The 26,310-nt window shown below is 50.6% G+C and overlaps 1 protein-coding gene across 6 annotated transcripts; it reads left to right on the top strand.

The window, feature by feature from the left end:
• The first annotated feature begins 5,687 nt into the window (after positions 1-5,687).
• On the top strand, positions 5,688-26,310 carry PLIN3 (perilipin 3). 6 transcript variants are annotated; one of them, XM_061422578.1, is made up of 9 exons: positions 5,703-5,797; positions 8,096-8,210; positions 8,934-9,015; positions 13,648-13,846; positions 14,006-14,088; positions 15,232-15,529; positions 20,111-20,310; positions 21,596-21,721; positions 25,488-26,310. In XM_061422578.1, exons 3-9 carry the CDS (start codon positions 8,950-8,952, stop codon positions 25,830-25,832), a joined length of 1,317 nt encoding a protein of 438 aa, XP_061278562.1. In that variant the 5' UTR covers positions 5,703-5,797; positions 8,096-8,210; positions 8,934-8,949; the 3' UTR covers positions 25,833-26,310. The 6 variants fall into 6 exon arrangements, with proteins under 6 accessions (XP_061278560.1, XP_061278564.1, XP_061278565.1 ...); XM_061422576.1 differs by lacking the exon at positions 8,096-8,210 and having other exon boundaries at positions 5,688-5,797; XM_061422580.1 differs by lacking the exon at positions 8,096-8,210 and having other exon boundaries at positions 5,688-5,797; positions 25,491-26,310.

The following is a 26,310-nucleotide window of genomic DNA, read 5'->3' on the forward strand; positions in this document are numbered from 1 at the left end:
CCCAGCCACACGTCCATGTCCACCTTACTTTCCAAACCTTGCCTGTCACCCTCCAGAAGTGTCTCTCCCAACTTCCCACCACCCCCAACAGACAGGCCCTTGAGTTCCTGCCTGCCCCTTAGATATCCATTTGCCCTTCCCTGAATCTCGAAGCTTCCACCCTTGTGTCCCCAGAGATTTGAACAGGGCCCCTCCTCTGCTCTGAATCCAAAGTTGCACCCACTATTCCCACAATTAAGGCCCCAAACCTCTGCTCCACACAGGAAGCCCCTTCCCCAGCAGGGCTCCAACCAACCCTTACTACCAACTCCCAGTCCCTCTCTCCTCAAAGGAGCCGTGGTTTCCCCAAAGCCTCCTGTTCTCTCAGGTCCCCAGGTAGGGCCCATCGCCCCAACCTGAGTCAGGTCCCATCCCTTCTCTGCCCACAGCCTTCCATGGCTCCCACCTTCTTTAGAGCAAAAGCCCAAGCCCTCCCCTCTGCTCACAAGGTCCTGCATGACCTGCCCATCCTCTCCCTGCCCTCTCCTCCTCCGTCTCTCCCCGTTGCTCACTATGCTCCAGTCATGGAGGCTTCCTCGCTGCTCCTCCAACACACCAGACACAGTCCTGTGCCAGGGCCTTTGCACACCTGTTACTACCAGCTGGAGCACACATCCTCCTGAAAGCCACATAGTTCCTCCAAAAGCCTGCCTTCCTCCAGGTCTCAGCTCAACTGTCACCTCCATGGTAACGCTTCCCAGGTCTACCTTATTTCCCATCTCCTTTTTCTGCTATATTTTTCTCTGTACCTCCTACCATGTTCTAATACACTAAGTGTTGAGAGTTGTGTGGGCTCTGTCTCCCCCTTTAGGATGTCAGCTCCATGAGGGCAAGGAGGTTCCGTCTGGCTCACAGCTGTATCCTGAGGAGGGTACACAAGAGGCACTTAATAAATACGTCTGGAATGAATAATCATCACTGTTTCTGGAATATCCTCCTGTGCCCCCTCTTCCACCTTTCAAGACTTACCTGAAGCAGATGGGCTCATTTTCCTCTTCCAGGTTTCCTCTATCCACAGGATGACCTAAGAAATCCTTCAAATGCTCCAGCATGCCCCTGCTGCCCCTGCTCCAGAAACTTCTGTGGCTCCCCAGTGCCCTCAGGATTCTGCCAGCTTGGCCCTTGCTGCTGACCGTCTAGCTCCGTCTCCCCTCCCTGACACTCCCCAGCCCATGGCCATGGTCTACCCTCTAGCTTCACTCTGCACCTTCACCCTCTCTGTTCTCTCTGCCTGGAACAGCTCTCTAGTACCTTCACCTGCCTGACCCCTGTTCCATCTCTCAGGCCTCAGATTAGATATCACCTCCTCCTAGAAGGCTTCCAGGACCACTCCCCACATCTAAGTCCAGTGGCTTCTCTGGACCCCACCATCCCCATGCACCCCTATCACAGCCCTGACCAACTCTATTTCATCCACCTGGTCACCAGGGGCAACTTGTCATCCATCAGACACAGGAGACCCAGGGCCCACAGCACTTTCAGGGACCCACAGAATGGTTTCATTTTAATTTCTCTTAAAATCAAAAGAAAAAATGAATAAAATAATACCAATGCAATTGTAAGAGATCATTTTTCCTGAAGGGAGGTATCTGATACAGAACAAGGGTCTCAGGCCTGTCAAGGTCTAAATGGGGGCCCTGCTGGCCCCATGTGGGTCTCCCCTCTCGACTAATAAGTGCCATGAAGACAGAGATCGAGACTGGGTCCCCACGGCTGCCTGGCAGTCCTGGCACACAGCAAGCACTTAATAATTGTTTGTTGAACTATTGACTATCCAGTGAGTTGCTGGGTCCTCACAATCAGATCTGACCTGCCTGGTGCATCATAGGAGATGCTTGATAAATGGATGGCTGGAGAAAGGGTCAGATGGCAGACTGACCGCGGTCCCAATCTGGGAGCAGCAGCGCCACCTTGTGGCATGATTCTGGCCTGCCTTTCCCTGTTCAGTGGAAAAGTCCTGGGAGTTTTCAAAACCCTTCCACTGGAAAGGAATTGAGAGGAGGAGAAGGAGAAAGAGAAGGAGGAGGAAGCAGGCAGTGATTTCAGAAACAAAGACCTTAGATACAAACCCAGCAGCCATCCATTTGTGGCTGTGTATCCCAGGGCTGATTACAACACCTCTCGAATCTTCAGTTTCCTCATCCAGAAAATGGGAACAGTCAAAATCAGGCCGCTGAATAATGTAACAAAATCGCTCAGAAAACAGCAGCAATTTCTTACCTGCCACCCTAGGGCTCCTGGGAACAGGTGCTGTCCTCAAGGGAGCCCCCCCACCCAAGGCTGGTAAGTGACAGAGTTTTCAGGACCACAAGCCTGGAGCAGAGAAATGGACATGAGTTTGGGTCTGGGTTGTCAGGTTCAGTCAAACAATAAAATAAATAGGATGCCCTGCTCGATTTGAATTTTAGACCAACACTGAATAATTTTTTAGTATAAATAGATCCAGTACTTCACAGAATACACTTAAACCCCCAAAAGGTATATTTTTGTTGACCTGAAATTCAAATTTAATTGGCCATTCTGTGTTTTATGTGGTAACCTTAGCCTGGACGAGCCTGGGGAGGCAGGCAGGAAGGCTTCCAGGAGGAAGACGCAGTGGTGCTAAGAGCCCATGGTGCGGCCACCTTTCCTTCCCCTCCCCCACCCAGCGTGCCCTCTTGGCTGTGCTCACAAGAGACTGGAGGTGGAGACGATCCCCATGCCAGGGTTGAAGATGTGGGACAAAATCATCGAGACCTTATTTTCCAAATCAGAATTGAGTTACATCCCCTTGACCAGAGGTATTTTGGCCACATCCCAGCACTGAAGGTGACTGATAGCCGATCACACATATCTCCTGGTGACTTCCCAGCTGTGTGACCTTGGACAAATCACTTCACGTCTCTGAGCTCTGCCCATTCCAGACCCATTCTCCTCTAGCTCTCTCCCTCTCCTCATTTTGCCTCAGTCAAATCATTTTTTAAAATATTTAATTAATTTATTTGGCTGTGCTGGGTCTTAGTTGTGGCATGTAGGATCTAGTTCCCTGACCAGGGATCAAACCCAGGCCCCCTGCTTTGGGAGCACAAAGTTGTAGCCACTGGACTACCAGGGAAGTCCCTCCATCAGGTTTTAACTGCATCTCCAATTCAAAGGTCCGTCTAGTCAAAGCTATGGTTTTTCCAGTATTCACTACAGATGTCAGAGTTGGACCGTAAAGAAGGCTGGCTGAGGGCTGAAGAATTGATGTTTTCGAACTGTGGTACTGGAGAAGACTCTTGAGAGTCCACTGGACAGTAAGAAGATCAAACCAGTTAATCCTAAAAGAAATCAACCCCAAGTACTCATTGGAAGGACTGATGCTGAAGCTGAAACTCCAATACTTCGGCCACCTGATGCGAAGAGCTGGCTCATTGGAAAAGACCCTGACGCTGGGAAAGATTGAAGGCTAGAGGAGGAGGGGGCCACAGAGGATGAGATTGTTGGATGGCATCACTGACTCAATGGACACGAGTTTGAGCCAACTCTGGGAGATAGTGAAGGACAGGGAAGCCTGGCGTGCTGCAGTCCATGGGGTGGCAAAGATTCGGACATGACTAACTGAACAACAACCACCAATTGACTAGGCGTGGTCAATGGGCTGTTTCTATCATCAGAGATCTCCCCAGATTTCTCTGTGGCTCCCTCCTTTCCTCCGTCCTTTCTGTACTCAAATGGCACTCTAAAAGGCCACCCCTGTCTACCTTATTAAAAAGTGCAACCCCCACATTCTCAATCCCAGTCCTTTGCTTTTCTTAGTAGCATTTACCACCACCTGAGCCATTGTGCATCGCACTCACTTATCTTGTTTATGGCCCATTCCCCACCGGGTGGCGAGCATCACAAGGCTGGGAGCTGCCTTTTGCTCTCGGGCTCCCCATGCCCAGCACAGCAGCTCAGTAAGAACTGTCGAATGAATGAGTAGGAAAATGAATGGATGGGGGGGAAAGCATGCCACAAATATGAAATTTTTTTTCTTTGATAATTTTATATACCTGATTTAATCATCCTGGGGATTCAGACTCAGAAATCTGACAAGTTGCTTGTAGTTACTTCAACATGTATGTTCAGTTTCTTGGTGTGCAACAGCCACCTGGTGTTGGTGGCACAGAGTTCTAGAACATTCCCCAAATCTCTGAAAACTCTATCACACAGCTCCATTGATTTTCATTTGGTCAAATTTTTTAAGAGGAAGGACACTTTATCTAAGTCTGGAATCCCCATGGATCTGTGAATACCTTAGAGTATCTCCCTCGGGGTTAAAATTCTGCTCCCTGAAGAAAAGGCATGCTGTCACTTTTTTTTTTTTTTAAGCAGAAGCACTTACCTTCTGCCTGGTCCCTGGGGCCATCTGAGTTTGAGACCTTGGTTTATAGGCAAAGAAAATAAAGGATTTGGGGGACTGGTGGTAGGGTGGGGGAATCCAAATGGCACACCTTCAGGAGGGAGTTGATCCAGGAATCAGAGAGGGTTGGCGCCTGCACTGTCCCTGGTTCCTGCTTTCTGGGCCTCGGCTTCAGTTCAGTTCAGTTCAATTCAGTCGCTCAGTCGTGTCCAACTCTTTGCGACCCCATGAATCGCAGCATCCCAGGCCTCCCTGTCCATCACCAACTCCCGGAGTTCACTCAGACTCACGTCCATCGAGTCAGTGATGCCATCCAGCCATCTCATCCTCTGTCGTCCCCTTCTCCTCCTGCCCCCAATCCCTCTCAGCATCAGGGTCTTTTCCAATGAGTCAACTCTTCGCATGAGGTGGCCAAAGTACTGGAGTTTCAGCTTTAGCATCATTCCTTCCAAAGAAATCCCGGGGCTGATCTCCTTCAGAATGGATTGGTTGGATCTCCTTGCAGTCCAAGGGACTCTCAAGAGTCTTCTCCAACACTACAGTTGAAAAGCATCAATTCTTCGGCGCTCAGCTTTCTTCACAGTCCAACTCTCACATCCATACATGACCACTGGAAAAAACCATAGCCTTGACTAGACGGACCTTTGTTGGCAAAGTAATGTCTCTGCTTTTCAATATGCTATCTAGGTTGGTCATAACTTTTCTTCCAAGGAGTAAGCGTCTTTTAATTTCATGGCTGCAGTCACCATCTGCAGTGATTTTGGAGCCCCCAAAAATAAAGTCTGACACTGTTTCCACTGTTTCCCCATATATTTCCCATGAAGTCATGGGACCGGATGCCATGATCTTCGTACTCAGCTGTAAGATGAGGTGATAGACGGGCACACAGTGTTGTGAGGATTGAGTGGCACGATACAGGTCAGGGCAAGTTGCTCATAATGCTAGATGGGGCCGGCTCCATCACCCTCGTTCGGAGGTCGGGATGGAGTGGTGGCGCCTGACGAAAGGAGGCCTCACGCAATGATCTCTCAGTTCTCACAGCCTCGATTGGGTAAGGACAGGGGACCCTAGGATCATCTCCCATCGCCGAGTTCCCAGGGTCCCAGACGGGGAGGGGGCTCTCCCGGGCTGGCCCTGGGGTCGTACGGGTGTGGCCAACTGGCTGCACAGTCGGGAGGGCGCCCTTTCCTGGACTTCACTTGTGGCTCCCACGTCCCAAGCCGGGCGAGGGGCGTGGCCTGGCGGCAGGCGGCCCCCAACCAGATTGGTCCTCCGACCCGTCACTCCCGGGCGCCCGCCCCCAAGTATAAACGCTGGTCTTGGTCCGGCCCAGGACGGTTTTGGAGCTGGCTTTGAAGTAGTGGCAGCTGCGCCCCTGACGTCCCGCTGATCGCGGTGAGAGGCGAAGGGCCCCGATTGAGGTGGGGGTGGGGTCCGCTGAGTCCTGGGGTGCCCTAAGGGAGGTAGGGACAGGGAGGGCCTTCCTGGGGACTCTGCTCGTCTCCGCGGCCTGGGGAGGGGGTCTCCAGCCTGGGCTGAGCACTCTTCCCTCCCCAGAAAAATTCAACTTCTGGAACAGGCTTAGACTTTCAGACTTTGTTCTCTCAATATCTAGGACTTTGGCGGGGGGAGGGGGGGGCGCACGAAAGAACACCCTAGAAGTGGCAGCATGGGGCGGGGGGCTAAGTCCCCCGTCCCAAACCACATCCTCCTGCATTGCTGACGCACTTTGGAGACAAGCCGCAGCCCATTCCGCGTAGAAATTCCCCCCCAACCCCCACCAGGGGAGCAGTCCCTCTGCCTAGCAAAGCCCCTTCCTCTCCAAATGGTTTTGGCGCCTGGGGACTTGGCCCCTCCCTTGCCCTCCTTCTGGCACCCCAGCTGACCCTGGGAGGGTCTGGGGCCAATCCCGCCTCCTTTTCCTGGGTGGGTGTGGCCAGGGGATTGCACAAAGTGGCGGTGGGAAGGCCTACCCCTTATCTGAGTCCTTGGGACGTTTGTAAAACCGGAGCCGAGGCTTGGGTTCCTTCTCTGGAGAACTCTGGAAGTTGGATCTGAGCATATCCTGCCTGCTGTTGGACGGCTGCGTGACTCCAGTCTCAGCCAGTTCTTGCTCTCACAGCTGAGGCCTGCTGCAGGCAGGTTGCTGACCCCCAAGGACTCTTATGGGGGAGGGGGGTGTGATATCTGCAATGGCCGTTCTTGGTTAAACCAGTTCCAGAGGGATTGGATGGACAAAATGGATGGGAAGGAGGACCTGTGTGCTGTCCAGGTGAACTCAGGCTCAGGGGAAGGGGAGGGGAAGAACAGGAGTCAGGTGATGATCACCAGGGGTGGATGCGCTTCCTCGCCCCACTTCCCGGGTGGGGGACCTTTGTACCAAGCAGAAGCTCAATCCTGGCTGGTTTCACCAGTTTCTGTGTGGCAGACAGAGTGGTGTGAAATGGATCCGTTTACTGAGCGCCTGCTATGTGCCAGGTCCCAAGCTGAGTGAGCACGTGCAGTCTCTCCTCCAATCCGCAGGGACTCTGTGCTAGGAATGGTTACCCCCATTTCATAGATGTGGAAAATGAGGCTCCAAGAAGGGGTGTTGCCTTCCTAAGCTCCCACAGCTAGCAAGTTGCAGAGCCGGGATTAGAACCCAGTTTGGACACCAGAACTGGTGCTCTCAAAACATTGGTTTGCTGGGTTCCACTCGTGTGTCTGCATGTGCATGCTAAGTCACTTCAGTCACGTCCAACTCTTCGTGACCCCATGGACTGTAGCCTGCCAGGCTCCTCTGTCCATGGGATTCTCCATGCAGGAATACTGGAGTGGGTTGCCATTTCCTCCTCCAGGGGATCTTCCCAAACCAGGGTTCGAACCCTCCTCTCTTATGTCTCCTGCCTTGGCAGGCAGGGTCTTTACCACTTCCCAGATTCTGGGAAGCCTGGGTTCCACTTAGGGAATGGCAAACACAATATCTGGAAGAAAATGCTCAGACTTGAGGTCAGGGGTTCACCAGAGGCTTCTAGAATGACCTTGGGGGTCATTCATTGTGGGGAGACTCCTCTGGCAGTCCAGTGGTTAAGACTCGGAGTTTCCACTGCAGGGGGGTCACAGGTTTGATCCCTGGTCAGGGAATATGCAGTGTGGTATGACCAAAAAAAAAAAAAAGCACGTGGGGAACCAGCCTTAAGGAAGGTTTAGCCCCATTTTACAGATAAGAGGACTGAGGTTATCAGGTTATGAGGTTATCGGTTACGAGGTTATCAGCTCCTTGCCCACTTGCCCAGCATAGGTGGGGCTAGGACTCCTGAAATGTAATCTGACGAGGCTCTAGGTTTTCCACCTGGCCAGGAAAGTGGAGCACCTGTGGCTGCTGCTGTCTTGCCTGCAAATGTGTGCATTAGATTCACCCAGGGAACCTCTCTTTTGATTTCCCCACATCCCTGAGACTGACATGAGGGACATGCACTGGGGCCAGGCATGTTCTTTCTAGCTTTTTTCTTTTAACGTTAATTTTTTTTTGAACAGATAATATTATCTACTTGGCTCACAAGTCAGAGGCTTGCCCCAGCTACACGATCTTTCTTCCTGTGTCTCTTTAAAGATTTATAAGCAAATACTTTAGCCCCACTCACACCTTTGGTCTCTTAACAATATCTTGTTGTGTTAGTCGCTCAGTAGTGTCTGACTCTTTTGCGACCCCAGGGACTGTAGCCCGCCAGGCTCCTCTGTCCATGGATTCTCCAGGCAAGAATACTAGAGAGATTAGCCATTCCCTTTTCCACGGCATCTTCCCAGACGTGGGCTGTGTCAATTATGTGTAAGTTTTACAGTCTTCAGCCACTGCCCTGGGCTACCATTGTTATCTATCTTTATTGCCCTTCTTTTTAGCAACACAGGTACACACGTCTCTGTCCACGTGGCAGTACCAGTATGGGACTGTCCCCGCAGTGAGGTTTCTGGGTCAAAGGGAAGGTGTCTTGAAACCCAGTAGTAACTGACAACTTGCAACTCCAGGGGTTTTGCACCATAATATTGATAGAGGTGGGGCTTCCCAGGTGACTCAGCAGTAAAGAATCCATATGCCAGCACTAGAGGTTTGATCCCTGGGTGGGGAAGATCCCCTGGAGAAGGAAATGGCAACCCACTCCAGTATTCTTGCCTGGGAAATCCCACGGACAGAGGAGCCTGGTGGGCAACAGTCCACAGGGTCACGAAGAGTCGGACACAACTGAGTGACTAAACAGCTGATACAGGTGAGCCCTTGGAGGGCTGTGCGCAGACCTCGCCCTTTAAGCTGTGGCCCCAAGACCAGCTGCTTGAGCAGCAGCTGGGAGCTTGTTGGAAATGCAGACTTCTGACCTGATGAATCAGCACCATTTTGAACAGGCTCACAAGTGCATGTAATTGATCTAGAGGCAGAGTTCTAGGAAACGGGGGGGGGGGGGGGGTGGGGGAGCCCTGAGGGCAGGTGTGAACTCGGACTTGCCCATGGAGGGAAGCGAGGAGCCGGCTGTACCCTGACTAGTCCTTCTGCTCACAGTGCGTGCTTCTGAGAAATGTCTGCTGACGAGACTGAAGCCACTGCCAGCACCCAGGTGACGGCAGAGGAACCGGTACAGCAGGTGAGGAAGGCCTGGGATCTGTGGGAGGAACCTTCCCACACGCGAGCCTTGGCAGGAGGCTGCTCGCAGCACAGGGGGATCCAGAGACACCCTTCCAAGTGGGTCGAGTTCTAGACCCTAACAGGTTCCCCATTAACAGGCGAAGGTGGGAGAACTGGGGGATCCCAGGGCTCTTGGGAGAACAGGGGTGCGGCTCTGTTTGAACTGCCTGGCTCCCCCAGGCAGATCTTTCCTGTCTCTGCAGGTTCTCTTAGAGTCCTCCTCCTAAGAAAGTCAGTTTCTAATTCCACTTCTGCTTCCCAGTTTAAATAAAATTCCCCCTGCTACATTTTTTTTTTTTGGCCGTGCCAGGACTCTTGGGATCTTAGTTCCCCAACCAGGGATCGAACTCGAGCCCTCAGCAGTGAACGCTAGGCGTCCTAACCACTGAACTGCCAGGGAGTTCCCCAAAGCCCCTTTTAATAAACAGTTTTTTAAAAATAGAAAGTGCAAGTGAAGTCGCTGAGTTGTGTCTGACTCTTTGCGACCCCATGAACTGTAGCCCTTCAGGCTCCTCCGTCCATGGGGTTTTCCAGGCAAGAATACTTCTCCAAGAGATCTTCCTGACCCAGGGATTGAACCCAGGTCTCCTGCATTGTAGGCAGACGCTTTACCATCTTAGCCACCAGGGTAGAGGTATCATTCACATACCGTAACTGGAGAAGGAAATGGCAGCCCACTCCAGTGTTCTTGCCTGGAGAATTCCATGGACGGAGGAGCCTGAAGGGCTACAGTTCATGGAGTCGCAAAGAGTCAGACACGACTCAGCAACTAACACATGCGCACACATGTACCATAAAATTCATCCTTATGAGGACTTCCCTGGCAGTCCAGTGGTTAAGACTCTGCATGCCCACTGCAGGGGGCATAGGTTCAATCCCTGGTGGGGGAACCAAGATCTCACATGCCGCATAACAAGGCCAAAAAAAAAAAAAAAAGATGATGAAGCATTTTTAAAAAGTTTACCCTTATGAAGAGTACTACTCAATGATTTTTAGTAAACTACCCATATGCAGCCGTCACCACCACACTGGACATTTTTCATCTCCCCCCAAAAGAGACCCTGTACCCACCAGCAGTCACTCCTCATTTCTCTTTCCTGGGAACCCCTTATCTAGGTTCTGTCTCTACTGATTTTCCTGTTTTGGACATTTCATATAAATGGAGACACACGCTACAATACCCTTTTGTATCTCGCTTCGCTTACTGAGCGTTATCTGTTTGAGGTCCCTCTCTGTGTTGTACTGATAGCATCTGTTGGTGCTCTGTCCCCTTACTTTTTTAAAAATGAATTTTCATTGGAGTATTTTGACTTCCCTGGTGGCTCTGTGTAAAGTACCCTCCTGCCAATGCAGGATGCAAGAGATGAGGGTTTGATCCCTAGGTTGGGAAGATCCCCTGGAGAAGGAAATGACAACCCACTCCAGTATTCTTGCCTGGAGAATGCTATGGACAGAGGAGCCTGATGGGCTACAGTCCATGGGATCACAAAAGAATCAGACACGACTTAAGGACTAAACAACAGCATCAGTTGACTTTTATTTATTAATACAATTAATAATATAATTTATTAATACAATGTTCATTTCTGCTATACAGCAAGGTGAGTCAGTTATACGTATATCTACTGTTTTTTAGATTCTGTTTTCATAGGTGATTACAGAATATTGAGTAGAATTCTCTGTGCTATATAGTAGGTCCTTATTAATTTTCTCATTCCTTTTTAAAAATACGGTAAAATACACATAACATAAAAATATACTATTTTACCTGTTTTGAAGTGTGCAGGTCAGTGTCATTAAGTATATTCACAGTGTACAACCATCATCACTGTCTTATTCCAGAACTCTTTCCTCACCCCAAATCGAAACCCCACACCCACTAATAGTCACGCCCGTTCCCCTCTCCCCCAGCCCCTGACAACCACTAACCTGCTTCCTGCCGATGGATTTACCAAGTGGACATCTTGTAGAAGTAAAATAAGTAGAATCATGTTTATAAAAGTAGAACCTTCTGGGACTTCCCTGGTGGTCTCAGGACTTTGTGCTTCCACTGTAGAGGGTGAGGATTGGATCCCTGGTCACGGAGTTGAGATGCCACAAGGCACAACCGAAAAAGAAGTAGAATCTTCTACGTTAGGTACCACATAAGTGGAACCATATAGTATTTGTCCTTCCGTGTCTCGCTTATTTCACCAAATATAATGTCCTCAAGGTTCACCCGTGTTGTATCAGAATTTCCTTTTAAGGCCGAATCCTATCCCACTGTGTGCACGGAGCACAGGACACTCGGCTTGCTTCCACATTTTGGCTGTTGTGAATAAAGCTTCTTTGACCATGGGTATACAGATGTCTCTTTGAGATTCTGTTTTCAGTGCTTTCGTCTATATACCCAGAAGTGGAACCGCTGGGTCATATGGCAATTCCATTTTTAGTTACTTAAGGATCACCATAATGTTGTCCGTAGGGGCGGCATCATTTTTCTTTCCCGCTAATAGCACACAAGGGCTTCAATTTCTCCACATTCCCACCATCACTTATTAGTATCTGTTCACTTGATAGTAGCCATCACAGTGAGTGTGGGGTATGAGGTGGTATCTCATTGTAGTTTTGACTTGAATTTTCCTAACGACTTGTGATGTGGAGAGTCTTTTGTGCCTGTTAGCCCTTTGAAGGTTGTGTGTGTGTGTGTGTGGAGGGGGGGCGCTTTTCTCTAGCTGTGGCGAGCGGGGGCTACTGTTCATTGCAGTGTGGGGGCTTCTCATCACGGTGGCTTCTCTTGTGGAGCACGGGCTTTAGGACGCAGGGCTCGATAGTTTTGGCTCCCGGGCTCGAGCACAGGCGATACAGTTGTGGCGCACAGGCTTGGTTGCTCCGTGGCATGTGGGATCTTCCCGGCCCAGGGATGGAACCTGTACCTCTTGCACTGGCAGGTGAATTTTTTACCACTGAGCCACCAGGGAAGTCCTTGGAGGCTATGAATTTTTAAAAACACGCTTTCTACCACATTTTCTGTATCCATTCACGAATTCACGGACATTTGGATTTTTTTCCATTTCTTGGCCATTGTGAATAGTGCTGGTGAGAACATTCATGTACAAGTCTTATGTGGACATGTGTTTTTCTGTCTCTAGAATCATAGGAGCAGCATTGCTGGATTTTGTGGTAACTTTGTGATTAACTTCTGAAGAGACCTCCTGGGCAAACGCTGAAGGAGGACTGCCTGAGTCCAAGCTCCAGCTTTGCCATTGGCTCATTTTGTGGCCTCGGATGACTTACTTAGCTTCTTCTTGCCTCAGTTTACCTGTCTGTAAAATTGGAATAGTACTCCCAATCCTGGGACTGGCGATTGCACAGATTCTACAGGTAGAACCTATGAGACTTAAGTCTTCTGTATGCGTCTTCTCACGGGTCACCTTTACAATTCCTTTAGGACAGAAATGACTTCTCATTTTATGGGTCAGGAAACTGAGGCTCACAAGGCCTGTCTGACTACTCAGTTCTGCTCTTGTAGGTTAAGAATGGCTACATTCAATACGTAAATGAATGGGAATAGCCATGTGCCAATAAAACTTTATTTACAAAAACCAGGTAGCATGGAATATCATACCATGAAACAATGAGGCACTGACATGCAGTGCAGTGTGGACAAAACTTGAAAGTATGTTCAGTGAGGGAAACCAGGCACAGAAGGACAGATACTGTCTGATCCCACTCACAAGAGCTCCTTAGAGGAGTCAAATCCATAGAGACACGTAGGTGGTGGGGCCAGGGGCTAAGAGAGGGGAGTCAGTGTTTAAAGGGAACAGAGTTTCAGTTTAAGAAGCTGAGAATCTGGAAACAGATGCTGGCAACGGTTGCACAACAATGTATGTGTACTTAATGCCACTGAGCTGTGCACGTAATTATTTAAATGGTAAGTTTTATGTGTATTTGACCACAATTTTTAAAAAAAGGAGTGAAGCACCAGCACACGCTACTACATGGAGGAACTTTGACAATGACACTGAGTGTAAGAGGCCGGACACAAAAGGCCACGTGTGATTCCATTTTTTTGTGAGGTGTCCTGAACAGGCAGCAATCCACAGAGACAGAAAGTGGATTCATGGTTCCCAGGGGCTGGTAGGCAAGGGTGTGGCAGTCAATGACAACAAGTTTCTTTTGAGAGCGATCAATACGTTCTGAAATTAAGACAGTGAGAGTTACACAGCCTTGTGAACAAATGCACTAAAACCCTCTGAATCGTGCATTTCAAAATGGTGAAATTCTATGACGTATGAACCAGATTTCAATAATGCTGTTAGGAAAAAAAAGGCAAAAGGAAAAGCAAGTAGTGGGCTGGCCCTGGGGGTAGGACGGGGGGCATAGTTCACTGACATCAGTTTTAGACCTGAGCTCCAGGACAGTGGATTCTCATGTCTCGTCACTGCCTGGCACACCATGGGTGTCAAGGTCATGTTCAGACAAGTGGGGTGCCGGGCCAAGATAGAGGAAGCGCCTGGCGGAACCAGGGAGTGCCTGGCTTGTGCAACCGAGTGAGTGCAGAGGGAGGGGAGGCAAGCCACGTCCCCGGCCTGAGCCTCCCTGCCCATAGCCCAGTGTGGTGGACCGCGTGGCCGGCATGCCCCTCATCAGCTCCACCTGCAACATGGTGACCGCCGCCTACACGTCCACCAAGGAGAGCTACCCCCACGTCAAGACTGTCTGCGACGCGGCCGAGAAGGGGGTGAAGACCCTCACGGCTGCTGCGGTCAGTGGGGCCCAGCCCATCCTGTCTAAGCTGGAACCCCAGCGTGAGTGAAGCATGGGAGCCCATGGACCGTCCACTCTGGCCTATTTCCGGGTGGGGGAGGCGGGGTGGTGTCTGTGGACCCTCCCAGAGCCCCTGAGGGATGTACGTGCGCAGTAACCATCAGCTGTCTATTGCCCCCACCCCACGCCCACCCCCACAGTCACCTCGGCCAGTGAATACGCCCACAGGGGGCTGGACAAACTGGAGGAGAATCTGCCCATCCTGCAGCAGCCGCCGGAGAAGGTGACTAACCCCCTCCATGAGGGGTGGGGTGGGGAGGATGCTCCACTAAGACTGGGGGCCTAGCTGGGTATGGGGTCTGTGGTCTTAGCTTAACCCATAGCAGACAAATGTGACCGCATTTATTCTCCCACCCTCTCTCCATTGAGCAGCTGGAGGAACATTCTGAACACCAGCCAGATATGCCCAAAGCCCCCTAGGGTCTTCCACCTTGCCTAGAGAAAAAGCCAGAGTGTTTCTGGTGGTCCCACCTGATCTGACTCCACCGCCTCCCGACCCTCTACGCCCACCTCAGTTGCTCCATTCTGTCCGTGCTGGCCTCCGTCCTCCAGTTCAGTCACATTAGTGCCCACATGTACGGGACAGGGTGATGGATACAGAGCCCTTGCCTTCGTGGAACTTTCATCTTGGGGAGGCAGGGGAAAGCAGAGACAGTGAACACACCCATCTCAGAGCTGCCTCAGGACCTTTGCACGTGCCGTTCCTTCTCTGGACCAGGCTGCCCGGTCTCTGAACTTCCTCGGCACATGTTCTTTCTCGGCACCATCCAGTGTGGAAACCAACAACCATATGTGGGTGTTGGGCCCTTAGAAGGTGGCCAGTATGACTGAGGAACTCAGTTACTAATTTTAATTATTTAAAATGTTATTTTTATTTAATCTACTTTCTTTGGATTTTTTGATGTGGACCATCTTTAAAGTTTTTATTGAATTTGTTAGTATTGCTTCTATTTTATGATTTGGTTTTCTGGCCCCAAGGCATGTAGACAGACTGGATTAGGATCCACTATAATGGCCTCATTTTACCTTAATTACTACCTTAAAGTTCTCATCACTAAATACGGTCACATTTTGAAGTCCTGGGGGCTTCAGTACCCTTTAGCCCATAACACCATGGGAAGAAGTGGAGGCCCAGAGAGGTCGAGTGATTTGCCTGAGGATACACAGCTAGGATATATCAAGCCAAGGACTCTAACTGGGCCATCCAGCCCCAGAGCATGTGATCTTAACTGCTCTCACCCTTCAGGGTCACCCGGGAGCTGGAGCTCCTCCCTTCAGCCCACCCCTTGTAGAGGTTGGGGCACAGGGGTCGGGGCACCCAGGTACAAAGGGAGGATGGAGATGCTGACGCTGGTCCTTCTTGTAGGTCCTGGCAGACACCAAGGAGCTTGTGTCGTCCAAGGTGTCAGGGGCCCGACAGGCTGTGTCCAGCACGGTGTCCAGTGCCAAGGACACTGTGGCCTCCCGAGTCACCGAGGCAGTGGACGTCACCCGGGGTGCTGTGCAGAGCGGCGTAGACTTGACCAAGTCCATGGTGACCAGCGGTGTCCACTCAGTTGTGGGCTCCCGTGTCGGCCAGATGGTGCTGAGCGGGGTGGACACAGTGCTGGGCAAGTCGGAGGAGTGGGTGGACAACCACCTGCCCATGACGGACACTGAGCTCGGTGAGTGCAGGCCTTGACTCTGGGGCCCCTCCCCAGACCATCTGATATGGGTCCCTCCCAGCCACCTGGAGTCTGTCCCTCACAGGCTGTCATCTGGTCCCTGCCGCTTCTCCCCATCTGTCTTAGCCCACCTCAGTCAGCTTGGTTCCTCTGCCCTGGTGCATGGTATCTGTCCTCCCTGAAGCAGCCTCCAGAGGGCGCCTGTGAGCACTCAAGTCAGGCCCCTCCTCTCCCCGCAGCCCTCCAGGGCTCCCATCTCCCTGTGGGTAACAGCCTCAATCCTCCTGGAAGCTCCCTTGTACTTACCCACCTGCCCTCATTCATTCTGCTCCAGGCTCACTGGCCTCCTTGCCCATCCTTGACCATGTTCCCACACCAGGGCCTTTGCACTGGCCTTTTCTTCTACCAGGAACCCTTACATGACACCTAGATGGCTCGTTCCCTTCCACCTCCAGCTTTGTGCTCACATGCCACACACCCCCCGCACCCCTCATAAGACCTCTAAAATCACACCATTCCTTGTTCATATTGTGTCCTGAAACCTCCCCCTTCTTGGCTCTAATTTTTCTCTAGTCATCAATTCCACAAAGCAGAAGCTGTGTCCCCTGTCTGGTGCCCAGCAGGTGCTCAAGTCCCCGAATAAAATCACTGAAACTCTTCTCTATCATTCCACCCATACCCAGGCATCTATCTGTTCAAACCCTGAGCACCGGTTATATGCCAAACCTGCTTCCAGGTTCTAGGGATATGTCAGTGAACAAAGTTCTGCCCTCATGGAACCTTAAGGGTATAGCAATGAGATTAAAGGAGATGTTTCTGAGGAGGTGACCTTGCCCTGAGGTATATGAAGCTGTGCTGATGTCTGAGCAGAGAGACCAGGGGACAGCGTGGTGCCTGATGTGTGTGGGAGGAGCAGGGAGGCGGCATGTGTGGCTGGAGCAGAGTGAGCCTGGGAGAGAGAGGGAAGAGGGAAGGGCAGCAAGGGTACTGGAGCAGATTGTGAAGGGCCTTGTGAGCCATGGGAGGACTTGGTCTTTTACCCCTAGGGAGATGGGAACCCTGGAAGACTGTGAGCAGAGGGGGCGGGGCCTGACTCAGTGTTCACAGGCGCCCTCTGGTGGCTACTGTGGGAAAGACACCGGGGGTGGGAAGCGAAGGAGACAGGTTCAGGTGACCCTGCTGGTCTAGGTGAGCTGTGATGGGGCTGGACCAGATGGTGGCAGGAATAGACCCGGGGTGAAAGAGGTGAGACAAAGCGGCCAGTCCTACTCGTGGTTTCATATACCTATGGCTCGTGGAGTTGGCCTTGGCCCTGCGTTCGAGGCACAGCCATCCTTTGCACACCGTGATGGGAACTTCCAGCCGTACCAGTATTGCACACACTAGTGCCCATGGCAACAAGGGTCCCCGAGGGCCACGTGTACCCAGACACCACGCTCCATCCAGGGGGAGCAGGGCCAATGATCTCAGGCCCTGCAGCTCCTGGGTTGAGGGTCTCATGTCACTTGGCCTTTGAGTTTTCAAAACTTTACCCTGCATCTCTTGAAGGAAGGGATCCGGCTGATGTCGTCCATCTTGCACACCAAGTGCAGTGCCTGCTGGCCCCTCCTAGTGCTCAGACAGAGTAAGATGCAGCTGTGAGTCTTGGTCAGCAGAAGGCAGGGGAAGATGCAGAGTTTGCAGAGAGGCAGGTTGTGAGCCAGGCCTGGGAGCCACTTCAGAGAACAGATCTATCTGACCAGCTTTGATTTTCTTTCGTGTCCATCTGCCAAGGATGAACAGCTTCCCTGGTGGCTCAGTGGTAAAGAGTTCGCCTGCCAATGCAGGAGACGTGGGTTGGATCCGTGGGTGGGGAAGATCCCTTGGAGGAAGGAACGGCAACCAGCTCCACTAATCTGGCCTGGGGAATCCCATGGACAAAGGAACCTGGCAGGCTACAGTCCAGGGGATTACAAGGAGTCGGACACGACTTAGTGAGTAAACAACAGCAACTAAGGATGAAATCATTGTGCCGAGAGGGGCTTCAGGTGCTGGGGGGGTCTGTGAGTTAAGGTGCCATGTTATAGCTGGGACGCTACTCATGGGCTTCTGCCAGAACAGCCCTGCTCCCCCCATCTCCTGGGTCTCCCCTTTGCCAAGGGCACCTGCCCCCTCCAGGGGCCCTGCCGGCTTGCTCCCACATGCCTGGACTCTACCAGACAGTTCAGTTCAGTTCAGTTGCTCAGTCATGTCTGACCCTCTGTGACCCCGTGGCCTGCAGCACACCAGGCTTCCCTGTCTGTCGCCAACTCCTAGAGCTTGCTCAAACTCATGTCCATCAAGTTGGTGATACTATCCAACCATCTCATCCTCTGTTGTCCCCTTCGCCTGCCCTCAATCTTTCCCCACATCAGGTCTTTTCCAATGAGTCATTTCTCATTGGTCTTTTCCAATGAGTCAGTTGTCAGACAGCCTTGGCCTAAATAACGAAGCTGCTTTCACTTCCGAGGGCAGAGCTGCAGGGTTCCCAGAGGGCCATGGAGAAGCTGTGACCAGTAGCCTGGGTTCAGAATGTTGTTGGTTTGGATTTGGTCTTTGCAGACTTGCCTTTGGTCAGGAGAATGGGGCAGGTTTGTTTTTCCCAAGATGCTGACTTTTGCTTTTGTTGCTTTTAAATGTCCCGGGTGTTAGTACTTTTGTTCAGTCATTTGTTTTATACATTGTATAATCCTTTTTTGGGAAGTTTAAAAAATTTTATTGAAATATAGTTGATTTACAATGTTGTGGTAGTTTCAAGTATACAGCAAAGTAATTCCATTTTACATACGTATATGAATATATTCTTTTTTAGATTCTTTTCCATTAGAGGAAAAGAATATATTACAGGATATTGAGTATAGTTCCCTTTGCTATAGAGTAGGTCCTTGTTAGTTGTCTTTCTCATTTAGTTTTTACTTTTATTTACTTTTTCAAAAATGATTTGTTTATTTATTTTATTCGGCTGCTCTGGGTCTTAGTTGCAGAATGCAGAACACACCTTCAGTTTTTGTCGTGGCAGGCAGGATCTTTAGTTGCAGCGGGTGAACTCTCGGTTGTGGTATGTGGGATCCAGTTCCCTGACCAGGGACTGAACCTGGGCTCCCTGCATTGGGAGCTTGGAGTCTGGACCACTGGACCACCAGGGGGTTCCTTTTTTTTTTTAAGTATAACTTTTTTTCAGGGGACCACATTTTCTTGACAGGCCAGGTGGTAAATGATTTGGGCTTTTGGGGCCATCCACCCTCTGTTCCAACTATGCAACTCTGCCATTGTAGCACAGAAGTGTAGTCAGTAGGTAAATGAAGGGGTGTGACTACACGTCAAAAAAATTTTGTTGACGAAAGTAGGTGGCATTCAGCCCAGGGGCTGTATTTGCAGACCCTGCTATAGGGCATTTCAAATCCAGATAAGGTTACTTACAAAACTCAAACTTTAAGAGCTACTATATTAAAGTCTACAGGGAGCAGAATAAGATAGGATCAAACTATCAAAACAGATGGATTTCCATCCTGTTACCTTGTAACTTTACGAGTATTTTCTGGACTAGACAGTCCTAACTTTTCCTTAACTGCTGTGAAGATGGTTCTCTTGTGGCTCAGACTTCTCATGGAGAGTCAAGTATCGTGGTTAAGAACATGGGGCCTGGCGTCAGATCTTGACTTGTGGAGCCCCAGCTGTGTGACCTTCGGCAAGTCAATTAATCTCTCTGAGCCCCAGTTTCCCCACCTGTAAAAATGGGATGACGGCGCTTCCCTATTAGAAGTGTTAAGATTTTTTTTTTTAGAACTGTTAAGATTTAATAAGAATACATGTGAGGAATTTGCCTGGTGGTCCAGTAGTTAATAATCCGGGCTCCCAGTGTAGGGGGCACGGGTTTGATTCCTGGTCGGGGAACTAAGATTCCCGAATGCCACACAGCATGGCCAGAAAAAAAAAGACAAAACAGAAAGCATGCAGAGTGCCTAGAACCTTGTAAAAGATTGACCACTATTAATATATGCTAGGACCTGTACAGGCAGCATTGGCCAACTCTTTTTGTAAAGGATCAGATAATGAACGTATTTTTTAAAATATTTATTTGGTTGTACCGGGTCTTAGTTGCAGCACACGAGATCTTTAGTTGAGGCATGCAAACTCTTGGTTGCAAGGTGTTGGATCTAGTTCCCTGACCAGGGATCGAATCCAGGCCCCCTGCACTGGGCGCAGAGTCTTAGCCACTGGACCAACCAGGAATTCCCAGACAATATTTTAATCTCTGCAGGCTAAGAGGCCACATACTCTGCCACTATAGTTTGAAAGCTGCTGTAGACAGCGTATAACGAACATGAACAATTGTATTCACGGGTTGGATCATATAAAACTGGAGGCAGGACAGATACAGTCCAAGGGTCGTAGTTTTCAGACCCTCACATTAGTCTAAGGCCTCTTAATCCCAGGATATTTGGCCCCCATCCTACCCATTTCACAGATGAGGTAAAAGCCAAGGCAGGGAGATCCTTTTACACTTGCAGACCGGGGCATAAACTCTGCCTTCACCACGCTTCTCCTGCCTCCCCACCGCAGCCCGCCTCGCCACATCCCTTGAGGGCTTCGACATCGCCTCGGTGGCCCAGCAGCGCCAGGAGCAGAGCTACTTCGTGCGTCTGGGCTCCCTGTCGGAGAGGCTGCGCCAGCGGGCCTACAAACACTCTCTGGGCAAACTGCAGAACACCAGGCAGAGGGCACAGGAGGCCCTGCACCAGCTGTCACAGACGCTTATCCTGGTGAGGTCCATGGTGAGACGGTTTGGTGGCGAGGGCAGTGGTAAGCAGCATATGCACCAGTGAGCCCGCCCCAAGCCTGCTGGTTTACTCCTCCCCATTCTGCATATCTGCTTGGGCCGGCTCATGCGGTTGCAGTCCTGGTTGAGTTTGCTGGGGCTGCTGTAACAAGTACCCCAAACTGGGCAGCTTAAACAACACACATTCATTGCCTCACAGTTCTAGGGGCTGAGAGTTCAAGATCCAGATGTCAGCAGGGTTGGTTCTTTCTGAGGCCTCGCTCCTTGGTGTGTGGATGCTGTCTTCTCCCTGTGTCCTCACCTGGTCATCCCACCATGGGTCTGTGTCCTAACATCCCCCTTTTAAAAACATTTCATTCGTTTATTTTCTTTTTGGCCACGCTGTGCGTCATACAGAAGCTTAGTTCCCTCCCCGACCAGCAATTGAACCTGTGCGCGCCGCAGTGGAGCCTCAGAGTCTTAATCACTGCGCCACCAGGGAAGTCCACCTGACAGCCCCTTTTCATTTAAGGACACCAGTCATACAAAAACGTTGTCGTCGTTCAGTTGCTAAGTCATGTCCGACTCTTTGTAACCCCATGGACTCTAGCATACCAGGCTTCCCTGTCCTTCACTATCTCCCAGTGTTTGCTCAGATTCATGTCCATTGAGTCGATGATGCTATGCAACCATCTCATGTTCTGTGACCTCAACCTTTCCCAGCGTCGAGGTCTTTTCCATTGAGTCGGCTCTTCAATCAGGTGGCCAAAGTATTGGAGCTTCAGCATCAGCATCAGTCCTTCCAATGAATATTCAGGGTTGATTTTGTTTAAGATTGACTGGTTTGATCTCCTTGCAGCCCAAGGGACTCTCAAGAGTCTTCTGCAACACATTTCGAAGGCATCAGTTCTTCAGCACTCAGCCTTTTTTATGGTCCAACTCTCACATCTATACATGACTACTGGAAAAACCATAGCTTTGACTATATAGACCTTTGTTGGCAAAGAGATGTCTCTGCTTTTTAATATGCTGTTTAGATTTGTCATAGCCTTTCTTCCAAGGAGCAAGCATCTTTTAGGTCCACCCTAATGATCTCATTTTAGCTTAATCACTTCTTTGAAGACCTGTCTTCAAATGAAGTCATAGCCTAAGGTCCTAGGGTTCAGGGCTCCAACCCCCTGGGTTCCCTGTGGATTCTTGCCTCTTCCAGCATTCCTGTGGACCCCCAGGGGCTCTGCCAGCTTCATTCAAGCCCTGAGGCAGCCACCATCTATCTCCCTCTGCCCCAGATGGAAACCATCAAGCAGGGCGTCGATCAGAAGCTGGTGGAGGGTCAGGAGAAACTACACCAGATGTGGCTTGGCTGGAACCAGAAGCGGCTGCAGGGCCCGGAGGAGAACGCGGCCAAGCCAGAGGTACCCACCGGGGGTGGCACTGGGTGCTTGGGGCCCTGGCTCGCCTCTCCACACGCTTTCCCCAGCCTCTCTTCCCATTAACTGCCTTCAGGACCTCATGACAACTCCTCCAGGATGCCTGCCTGGATTTCTACTCTTGGGTGCGCATATTGCTTCTGAACCACAGGGCACTTGATTGGGATGGGTCTCTACCTGCTGAATTCTAAGCCATGCTCCATTTTCTTGAGTCCTGACTCCTCAGGCTTCCCAGGTGACTCAGTGATAAAAGAATCTACCTGCCAATGCAGGAGGTGCAGGAGACGCCGGTTCAATCCCTGGGTCGGGAAGATCCCCAGGAAGAGGAAATGGCAATCCACTCCAGTATTTTTGCCTGGAAAATCCCATGAACAGAGGCGCTTGGCCGACTACAGTCCATAGGGTCACAGAGTCAGACACGACCGAGTGACTGACTCCTCTCCCCCATCCCAGGGTCCCATGACATCCTTCATATTTACCCGCCAGGCTCCTCACGACAGCTCCTCACTAACACGCTCTGGCCCCTCCAGTCTATGGCAAGCGCTGGTCTCTTGAATGAGCCCTGACTTTGCCACCTGTGCTGTCACTCACGGAGAAGGCGATGGCACCCCACTCCAGTGTTCTTGCCTGGAGAATCCCAGGGACGGGGGAGCCTGGTGGGCTGCTGTCTATGGGGTCGCACAGAGTCGGACACGACTGAAGCGACTCAGCAGCAGCAGCAGGTGTCACTCATCCATGCTTTCACTGAGTTGCTGCCTTAAACAATCCTCGTGCCTCATTCTGAACCATAGCCTCTCTGTGTTAGGGACTCTTTTGATATCCTAGCACTGTAGGTTCTCAGCCTAACCTCGCTGGGCCTCAATTTCCCCATCTGTGAATGGGGTGCAGGACCATCTGCAGGGTCATTGAGGTGAAATGCACATACGTGTTTATAGCAGTGTTTGAGTCACAACATTCACAAAGGGGAACAACCCAGATGTCCACCAGCAGGTGACGCATCACAACATGTGGTCCTTCCACACACGGGAGCATCACTCGGCTGCGAAAGGAGGGGAGCCTGACACTCACTACTATGTGGGCGCACCCTGAGAACACGATGCTGAGAGATGCAGACACAGAAGGACACACAGGGTGGGGCTTCATTGATGGGAAACGTCCAGCACAGGCCGATCTGTTGACACAGAGAGTGGATGAGTGGTTGTTGGGAGCTGGGAGAGGGGTAAGTAGGGATGGAGTTTCTTTTTCTTTCTGTGTTTTTATTTTTTTATTTTTTGGTTAAGCCAGGAGGCTTATGAGATCTTAGTTCCCTGACCAGGGATCAAACCTGTGCCCCTGGCAGTGACAGCTCAGAGTCCTAACCATTGGACCGCTAAGGAATCCCCCCCTTTTTTTTTTGGAGTTTCTTTTGGGCTGATGGAATGTTCTGAAATTAGATAGAAGGGCTGGTTGCGCTACCTGGTGAATGTACTATAAAAAAAAAAATCACTGAATTTTTCACTTAAAAGCATGAGTTTCCTGGTATAAGAGTTATTTTACATACACACACACACATTGACACATAAGGCACACAGTGTTTAAAAAATGATATTTCTAAAGATATTGTGAGTATCTCTGTAAAACTGTTGCGCATTCAGACCCTAACCACTTAAAACCATCTTCCCCAACCCCCCAACTGCTGAAGAGAAAATAGATATTGATCCTGGCAGCACCTCCTGGCCAGGTTCAAAGCCAGAGTCCTCAGCTGACCAGGCTCAGGACAGTCTAGGGTCCCTACCTGCTTTGATTTCCTCCCCAGACTCAGGAATTTTCGAGGACTCTTATCTCAACCATGGTCTCCCCCACTGCTTACAGCTTCGGCCTCAAAAGTTCTTCCAGACCTTCTCATTTAAAAAAAAAAAAAACAAAACACTTTTTTAAAAACGAATTTATTGAGGTGTAAAATTCAGTATCTTGTACTTTAAAAGAGTTTTGAGGGAATTCCCTGGTGGTCCAGTGTGTTAAGGACTCAGGACTTTCACTGCTGTGGCCCTGGTTCAATCCCTGGTTCAGGGAACTAAGATCCCACATACTGTATGGTGAGACCAGAATTAAAGAAGTTTTGAGATATAATTCGCATACTGTACAACTGACCCATTTAAAGTGTACAATTTATTGGTTTTTAGTATATTCATGGGTTGTGTGACTATCACCTGTGTTAATAATTCAGAGCATTCCCATCACCCCAAGAGGAGACTGTCTCCCTAGTATCATAACAGCCCATTTCTATCTTCCTCCATGCCCTGGAAACTGCAAATGTACTTTGTCCCTATGGATGTTTCTTATCAATAGAATCATACACCATGTGGCCATCTGTGTCTGGCTTCAAGGTCCATCCACGTGGCAGCAAGTGTCAGGGCTGCACCCCTTCATATGGCGCAAGAACGTGGCGGTGTGCGAATGAACCACATTTTGTGTCCCCGTTTGCCAGCAGATGGGCATTTGGGTTGTTTCCGCTTTCGGCGGCTGTGAATAACACCCCTTTGAGCATTTGTGTACCAGTCTTGGCACAGACATGCGTTTTCTTTTCTCTCGGGCGGAAGTCTAGGGGGTGGAATTGCTGAGTCAAGTGCGCACTTAGGCTTACAGCTTACCATTTTGAGGAACTGTCAGAACGTCTCCCAGAGTGACTGCTGCGCTCCAGTATATGAGGGTTCCAATTTCTTCCCATCCTCACCAGTGCCTGTTCGATCTTTTTTTTTTTTCAAATTTATTTGGCTGTTCCAGGCCTTTGTTGTGGCACTCAGGACCTTGAGTTGCAACATTCAGGATCTAGTTCCCTGACCAGGAATGGAACAGGGACCCCATGCATTGGGAGCATAGAGCCTTAACCACTGGACCACCAGGGAAGTCCCATATATGTCTTTTTTTTAAACAGTTTTTTTTTTGTCTTTTGGCTGTGCTGGGTGTTTGTTGTTGCACAGACTTTCCCTAGTTGCAGCAAGTGGGAGCTATTCTTTCTCTTGGTGCACAGGGCTCTTTCTGAGGTGGCTTCTTTTGTTGCAGAGCACAGGCTCCGGGGTGCACGGGCTTGGTTGCCCCGAGGCACGTGGGAACCTTCCCAGACCAGGGATCGAACCTGTGTCCCCTGCTTTAGCAGGCAGATTCTTAACCACTGGACCACCAGGGAAGCCCCCATGTCTGTCTTTTACCCAAATCATCCTAGTGTGGGTGACGTGTGTCTCATCGTGGGTTTGAGCCACACTTCCCTGATGTCTGATGAGGTTGAACATCTTTTCATGTGCTTATTGTTCTGCGTATCTTCTTTGAAAATATCTCTGTGCCTGTTTTTCAATTTGACTGGCAATTATCTGGCACGGTTTGAAACTCGAAGCACTGGTATTCTGAGCCTCCATGCCCTGGGGAAAGGCTTTCCCCAAGGCGGGTGGAATACCCCCATTTCCTCTTTCCTGGTCTTTGGGGCCTGTTGTTGTGGTTCAGTCGTGTCAAAAGTCGTGTCTGACTCTTTGTCACCCTTTGTCACCCTGTGGACTCTAGCCTTCCAGGCTCCTCTGTCCATGGGATTTTCTCAGGCAAGAATACTGCAGTGGGTTGCCATTTCCTTCTCCAGGGGATCTTCCCGAACCAGGGATCGAACCCACATCTCCTGCATTGACAGGTGGAATCCTTACCGCTGAGCCACCTGGGAAGCCCCTTGAGTCCTATTACCCCCAAAGCAAAGGGTGATGTCATGCCCCCACCTGCCCCTTCTCAGCAGGTCGAGTCTCAGACGCTCGCCATGTTCCGTGACATCACCCAGCAGCTCCAGACCACCTGTGCCTCGCTGGGCTCCGGCCTCCAGGGTCTGCCTGCCCACATCAAGGACCAGGCGCTACAGGCTCGCCAGCAGGTAGAGGACCTCCAAGCCACCTTCTCTGGCATCCACTCCTTCCAGGATCTCTCCAGCAGCGTCCTGACACGGAGCCGCGAGCAGGTGGCCAGGGCCCGAGAGGCCCTGGACCACTTGGTGGAGTATGTGGCCCAGAACACACCCATCATGTGGCTGGTGGGCCCCTTCGCCCCCGGAATCGTCGAGAAAGCCCCAGAAAAGAAGAAATAGGAGAGGCTGGAGGAGGGCTCAGAGGGCTCTGGCCTTCTCCGAGGGGCTGGCGAGTGACAGGGGACCCCTCACTGGGAACGCACCTCAGGAAGCTGAGGTTCTCAAATCTGACCTGTCCCTCATCCTCTCCATGCTTGGAGGAAGCGTGTCCTGAGCATCACATCCGTCATTAGGACAAGAGTTCTAGGGAAAAAAAATTTTTTTTTCTAGAGGGTTCCAAGTTTTTTTTCTTCCTTAAAAACCAGGAATATAGTTCTTACATCCCACACCCTTTTTCTACATTGAGGCCCCTGGATATCAGCCTGAAGCTAGTGGACTTGGACCTCTGGGAGGTGAGCCTCTTGTGGGTGAGGTGGGGCAAGGGCAGCTGACACTCAGTCTGGAGCAGGAGGGGGCTCAGGCCTGCCCAGCGAGCCCTGGGTGCGGGAGGCTTCAGTGTTGCCTTAATAAATTTTACCTGCAAAGTCCAGGCCTCATA

This window comes from Bos javanicus, chromosome 7, assembly GCF_032452875.1.
Source record: "Bos javanicus breed banteng chromosome 7, ARS-OSU_banteng_1.0, whole genome shotgun sequence".
In the NCBI taxonomy this organism is placed as follows: domain Eukaryota; kingdom Metazoa; phylum Chordata; class Mammalia; order Artiodactyla; family Bovidae; genus Bos; species Bos javanicus.